Source organism: Channa argus, chromosome 3 (assembly GCF_033026475.1).
Source record: "Channa argus isolate prfri chromosome 3, Channa argus male v1.0, whole genome shotgun sequence".
Classification (NCBI taxonomy): Eukaryota; Metazoa; Chordata; class Actinopteri; order Anabantiformes; family Channidae; genus Channa; species Channa argus.
In genome coordinates this window covers 24,098,721-24,105,657 of record NC_090199.1, presented here as the reverse complement: position 1 = coordinate 24,105,657, position 6,937 = coordinate 24,098,721, and the positions used below count along the sequence as shown (strand labels likewise).

The 6,937-nt window shown below is 40.0% G+C and overlaps 1 protein-coding gene across 1 annotated transcript; it reads left to right on the top strand.

The window, feature by feature from the left end:
• The first annotated feature begins 801 nt into the window (after positions 1–801).
• Positions 802–5,034, top strand: LOC137123922 (homeodomain-interacting protein kinase 2-like). Its single transcript, XM_067498332.1, has 9 exons — positions 802–1,442; positions 1,761–1,870; positions 2,424–2,599; positions 2,686–2,877; positions 2,960–3,138; positions 3,260–3,383; positions 3,489–3,605; positions 3,687–3,767; positions 3,883–5,034. The coding sequence occupies exons 4-9, from the start codon at positions 2,818–2,820 to the stop codon at positions 4,279–4,281; spliced, it is 960 nt and encodes a 319-aa protein (XP_067354433.1). The 5' UTR covers positions 802–1,442; positions 1,761–1,870; positions 2,424–2,599; positions 2,686–2,817; the 3' UTR covers positions 4,282–5,034.
• The last annotated feature ends 1,903 nt before the right edge of the window (positions 5,035–6,937 follow it).

Below are 6,937 nucleotides of genomic sequence, written 5' to 3'. Positions count from 1 at the left end.
TTTACCTGTACTTAAGGAGTATAGACATATGTGTGTGTATATATTATATATACTATATATTTATACACACACACACACACACACACTATGCTCCTTAACTACAGGTAAAAATGTTCCTCATCAGCAGTGTTTTTGCTGATGAGTGTAAACCAGTCAGCCACAATATTTATTCCATTTTGTATTCTCCTTTTGGTTTATCCTGTGAGTTCAGGTTCACAACAGCACATCATTTTGTCCACATGTTGATTTGCTATAGTTTTTACACCGCGTGCCCTACCTGACACAACCCTCCCCAATTTCTACTGGGCACTGCATGACTAGAGATGGAGTGTTGGTCGTTCAGTCTCTTGCCTAGGGACCCTATGGCCAGTAGGCGGCAACTCTACCAACTGAGCCATAATCAGCCACAAAAAAATACTTCTTTTTCCATTCATCCATCATCTTTAACCACTTATCCTGTGGCTGTAGCCAATCCCAGCTGTCACTGGATGAGAGGCAGGGTACACAGACAGGTCTCCAGTCTATCTCAGGGCCAACACAGAGAGAACTACACAGACAAACAACCATTCACATTCACACCTACAGGCAATTTAGATAACCAGTTAACCTAACATGCATGTCTTTTGACTGTGGGGGGAAGAAACCCACACAAACCTGGGAGAACTAGTAAACTCCACACAGAAGATGTGGTAGGTTCCAACCGCTGACCTATGTTTATATATGATGTAGTTTTTTATAAAATTAAAATGAACTGATAAATGCTAATGTATAAATACGAATTAAGAAAATGGCCACTTCCTGCCTTGCGAGGTGCTTAGCTGACCCACTTCAGTGTGTGGCTGGGACTGGGGATCGAACCACTGACCCTGTGGTCTGCTGCACCTTTACCTTGACCCTTATTTTCCATTAACTACTGTACAGGTTTGAGAGATTTTAAAGATTTTGATTTGAGGTGGTACTTTCATATTTAGGCCAGTAGTTGCAACAGTATGTTATATAGCCATGTTTTTTGGTGTATTTATTCAAATTTGCTGTCAAACAGCGCCCCCTCTCTGTTTGCATCTTCAATTGCTTGTCACCTGCTAAACCCCAGTAGCACCATGTAAGGCGCGCCCCTACTCTACCTCTGATTGGCTAACTCTAAACGTAAGTTCAACCAGCCTAACCAATGAAAGCAACGAGAACCAGCCAATCAAACGATGGTCACCTATCGACCCAGCCGAGGGAGGCTAATGTTAGCTCGCTTGCTATAGCTCCTCTCACACCGACTTTAAGCTGGACACGGACATCAAGCATGTGTTCACAACTTTTAACCAAACATTTAACACAATTTTTAACCAAATGAAGACACACTTGGGAGGAAGCAACAGCGTTTGGTTAATAAACTGCTCCTGGACAGAGACGTGAATGTGGAGTAGCTTCACCTGTTGCTAATGACTTTGGTAAGTTTGTGTACAACAGCATTGGCTTAAAAAAAAAAAAAACACCAAATTAAGTGATTTATTAACAGCTACACTCAGTTGGCAGTTTGTAAGGTAGCAGTTAGACCAAGTTGAAACCAATGTCTCCAAATGATGTCGTTATATTGTTATATAGACAGCTAATCCTCGTGAAGGCAATTTACTGCAGGATGAAGGACGCTGACAGCTGAGTGGAGAACTTAAATACACAAATGCACATACATGTATTGGAGGCTGCTGTATGAAACATTGTAGTAATAGTTATACTAATATTAATAGTAACTCTTTGTGTAAATTCAGATTTCACACAACTGGTGGGACTGGAAGGAGGACTTCTAAAGAAGATTGGGAGCAACGATTCTTCTGGAGATGCTTTCACCACCTGCAGTCGAAATGCAGAATAATTCACTGTAATGATATGCTAATCTTTATTGTTATTATTCTGATTTCTGTTCGTTTTATGGTTCTTAGCTACCTCGTCGTCAACCGCGTCTCGATTGACGTCAGCACCGACATCGCATTATTACCATGGACGCTTTGCCTTTGAGGTTTTTAACGTCTAACTGACTTTAAGTATTGTTCATTTATCTTATCAACTTTAGCATCGAAATAGCTTCAAAAACAATTATGAAATTGAAAGACATGTCAGGTAAGCGCTAAGGCTGCAATTTTAGACAAAAAAACAACAACAGAGATACACACACTTCAATCATCTTTGTGACTACTTTTGACAAATCAAGAAAAGGTATCTACTAATAAGTAACCCTTACATTTTCCTTATGACACAAACTAATTTTATTAGTTGGAAATTTGAAACAGTAGTTTTTCAGTATTATCAACTAGTACAAAGCTAATATCTGAACAGTTTTTAGATCTTTAAACAGGGATAGTAACAAAGCTTACAGGCTTTAAATCTAAATCTGAAAGGAAATGTAACTTCATCCTCTGTTCTGCTCATCACAGTCAACTTCCAAATACACGAAGGGACCCTGCTGGCCTTGCGGTTTGAGGTGCGGGCTTTTCTCGGGGAGGGGAGCTTTGGAAAGGTCGCCAAGTGTGTGGACACTGTGACCCACAGAGAGGTGGCCATTAAAGTAACCAAAGACGAACCCTATTTAAAAGAACGAGCACTGGAAGAGGTAGGAATTGTTTTTTAAAAGATGCAGTTGGAGTTTTTGACAGGAGAGTGTCAGTACAGAGTAACAACAAAACATTTCTTCCACAGATTAAAATTCTCGAGGAGCTTAAAACTCTGGACCCAGACAGATGTCATCTAGTGAGATGGAATGGCTCCTTCTTCCATCAGACATTAATTTGTCTGCAGTTTGAGCTGCTGGACCTGAGTCTGTATGACTACATGCAGCAGAGACACTTCCGGCCTCTGTCCATGGGTGAGATTCGCCCCATTCTGCATCAGGTATGTTCTCTGCTATACGCCTTTTCCAAACCTGTGCTGCAAATTTTCTGGACCTAACAGGAACAAATCTTGGATTTCTCAGCTGACCACAGCACTACTGCACCTCGGGGGCTTGGAAATCGTGCATGCAGACCTAAAGCTTGAAAATATAATGGTTGTGGACCGCAGGCAGCAGCCGATGCAAGTGAAGCTCATTGACTTTGGCCTTGCTCACCACGTGTCTGATGTTCCAGACACATGGGTGCAGTCTCTGTGGTACAGGTAAGGTGGCTCATGAGTCCCCTGAGCTAGAAAAAAATAATGGTTTAGCTCTAAAAGCATATCAGAGGTGAGAGTTGACGTCTCATACAAAGTTACATTTTCTTATTCTTTCTTTGCTCAGAGCTCCAGAGGTCCTGCTGGGTCTGAATTTCTCAAAACCAATAGATATGTGGTCTCTTGGTCTGGTTGCAGCGGAACTTGCTCTTGGCTACCCAGTTTTCCCTGCAGACAATGAATATGAAATGGTAAGAAGGTTGAAGAAGATGTTTTTCTTTTCTTAAACTGGAGACTAAATCAGGGTCCACTGAATTTTTTTGAAACTATAAAATTGTGTGCATTTGTGTCTTTAGATGAAGTTCATTGTGGACACTCTTGGTCAGCCACCAGATTATCAGCTGACATGTGCATTAAATAGCACCTGCTTCTTCAAGTTTGACAGCAGCTTTACCCAGACCTGGATAATGAAGGTAGCTATCTGCTTGTCTGCCTGTCTGCTTCTCTGCCTGTTGTGTGCTTTTCCGTCTAACTTAAACACTGTTTCTTTGTAGACTCCAGATGAGTTTCCCACCATCACTGGGTACAAATTCAGAGACACCAGAGGTTTTCAGTCTCTGAATGTCTTGAAGATGGTAAGTGCTCTTCTGTGATCAGTCACTCATTAATTTTATGCTACTACAAGAAACTTTTCAATAAAAATGGATTTCATAGGAGCCTTTTTCATTTCCAAATTTCTTGTTGTTCCAGAAATTGTATTATAGAAACAAGGCCAATAGGAATGAGGTGGAACAATTTGTGGATCTGCTACAAAAGATGCTGGTGGTGGATAAAAATGACCGAATAATACCACTTAAAGTGCTGGAGTATCCATTCTTCACTGTGGGGCAACAGAGTGACAGCAGCCAAAACATGAACTTTACATACCTGATGGATAACATGGGGGAGCCGAACGTCACTCAGCGGCCGTCCTCACAGGGAGACGGTACTGCACCTTTGACCGTCTTTATTCATGGGGACACTGGTATTACTGGTCCAAAAAATGTGTCTGTAAACCTGGACGAGGCGGCTGTGGACGACACCATCAAAAAGGACATGGGCTGGTTCATTAGTTTCGTTAGCAGGATCGAAAAAACTGTCTGCTCGTAGCAGGAAAACACTGTGAAGTAGGAAATCATCTGTGTATATAGTTATTCCAATTTTATTTTGTTTACTTGTTTTTTTTTGTTTTTGTTTCTTTTTTTCCTTTCCTGCTAAATAAGCATATTAAAAACAATGTTTTGTTTATGGTATGTGGAGAAAAGTTTCATAAAATAAGATTTTTAAATATCTCAAAGTCCATATTATGTAACAAAAATTAATAATTGTTGAATTTTACCACACTTGTTGACAACTTGTTGAACTGGTATTATAAATGTCAACCCTGTTTACCAAGGGCAAATTTTATAGTTAGACTTTTGGTAGGAACTCCTGAACAAAAATTATAATTTTAAAGTTAAAAAAAATATGGGCCAAAGATGGAAATGATATGGAAAAGTTCTTAAGAAGGGGTTACCACAGATCCTCAACCATGGCTGCTTTACATGAAGAAAAATGACTGTTTGTTACAACTGAGTAAAAAACAATGAAAAACAACTGGGTGTCTGTGTTGTTGATGTGCTGCTCAGCACTAGAGACAGAGGTCGGCGCCACGCCCCTAAGTTCTAAAGCTATGACAGAGCATTAAGCAGGCTGGTAACAGGCTGTGATAACAACCAGAGCAGCTGAAGTTTGCTTTTGTGTGTCTGTAGAAGCTAAAAGTACAGACAGTATTTTCAGATAAAGCAGTTGCTAATGTTGCTGCATTGAGAATAGGCATTTCTGAACCATGTTTATACTCATTTATCATGAGGAGTAAAAGACATTTTCCAGCCAAATAAAATTTAAGTAGTAGCAGCAAATGCCAAGCGTTAAAGGAAATATGTTGAATATTTGAATACAACATTGTAATCAAACGTTATCTGGCTAATAGATATTTGCAAAATTGCTTTAAATAAAGGTAAATGTTGAGATGTTTTTGGCTTTTAACTGTTTCCCATTCGAAAAACAGGAGGTTTTTGTCATATTTACTAACTTTGAGCATAAATGGGCATGTCTTGTAAAAAATTCAACAGTATTTTTCTACAGCTTTCTATATCACTGAAGGACACAGTGCACCACACACAATGCATGCTCTGCTGCACACCATTTCTGCCCATGACTGTTTGTGTTGCCTTAACGATCAAGCAGTAACAGAATTTCAATTCAACATAAGTGATGCTGGGATTTAAACTGACCGTTTATAACCTGTGGCGTAGGCCCATGAGTGATCCAGTGTGCATGGCTCATCGTGCTCATATTTGCACTTTTCTTATTTTGAAGGGGAGGCACGTCCCCAGTGGTAATTACCCACTTGCTGTTTATAATGTATGAAAAATATAAACACACTAAATAACATCAAGTCCCAGATAAATGTACTATTATTCAAAAATGACAAAAAATACAGGATCAGAGTCAAACTGTGGTGTCCAGTCTCTCAATAAGAAAACATTCCTGTGAGCTGGGAGTAGAAACATCTGCCTCATTTATATGACAATGTGTTTTTTTTATTTCTTTATGTATTGAGGTAAAAATTACTTGAGTGAATTAAGAAGAGCAGACATGCATAAAGATCACAGAGTCAGATTAATACCACTGGCTCCTTCTACACCACTGACACAGTTGATACAAACTGTGCACCAGTAATGAGTGGTGGAGGAAGCATTTAGATGACTTTTACTACTATTACTTTTAAGTTTAGGCTTAAAACTTTCCTTTTTAATAAAGCATATAGTTAGTTATAGTTAGTCTGCCATAGGCTTAGACTGCTTAGGGACCCACCCCCCAATGCACTGAGCTCCTTTCCTCCTCTTGACCATCTCTCCTCTCCTCTCACCCCGCAATTGTCACCACTGTATGTCATTAACTCTGTGTGTTCTCTCCCATAGTTGTCTTTGTCGTCCTCTGTCCCTCTCTCTCTGTCCCTTTCTGCAGGTGTCCACCGGCTTTGAAGCTGTGTGGCTTCCAGCATGCAGCTACTGGTCCCACCAATCTGCCCGATGTTTTGTTGTTGCTTTTTGTTGCTCTGTTCTTTTCTCTCTCCCCTTTCCACTCACCCCAACCGGTCGAGGCAGATGGCCGTCCACCCTGAGCCTGGTTCTGCTGGAGGTTTCTTCCGTTAAAGGGAGTTTTTCCTCTCCACTGTTGCCTATGGCTTGCTCCAGGGGGAATTGTTGGGTTCTCTTTATATATCTTTATAATCTTGACTTTATTCTGTAAAGTGCCCTGAGATGACTTTGTTGTAAATTGGCGCTATATAAATAAAGTTGAATTGAAAAGTTGAATTGAATGACTTTACTTTAAATCTAATAATCTACATTTACACCCCAAACTTCCTTCTGACTTCCCTTTATTAGAATATTTCTCCACTTCTAGCTGAAAAGCTCCACCAGATGACATCACCCAAATTAGTTTTAGACGATGAGCATGATGTCATCAGGGGGAGCTCTGGAAAAGCAGGTTGATCATGATTAAAAACTCCATAGTGTGAGCAACAAGATGACATAATCTGAACTAATGTTTCCTTCAAGTGATTTCATCTGAGGGCAACGTGAAAAAAGTCTGAAATCTTTGCAAATGTATTAAAAATAAAATCACATGTATGCAAGTATTCACCGCTTTTGCTTAATACTGTGTTGAAGCACCTTTAGCAGCAATTACAGCCTCAAGTCTTTGAGTATGATGCTAC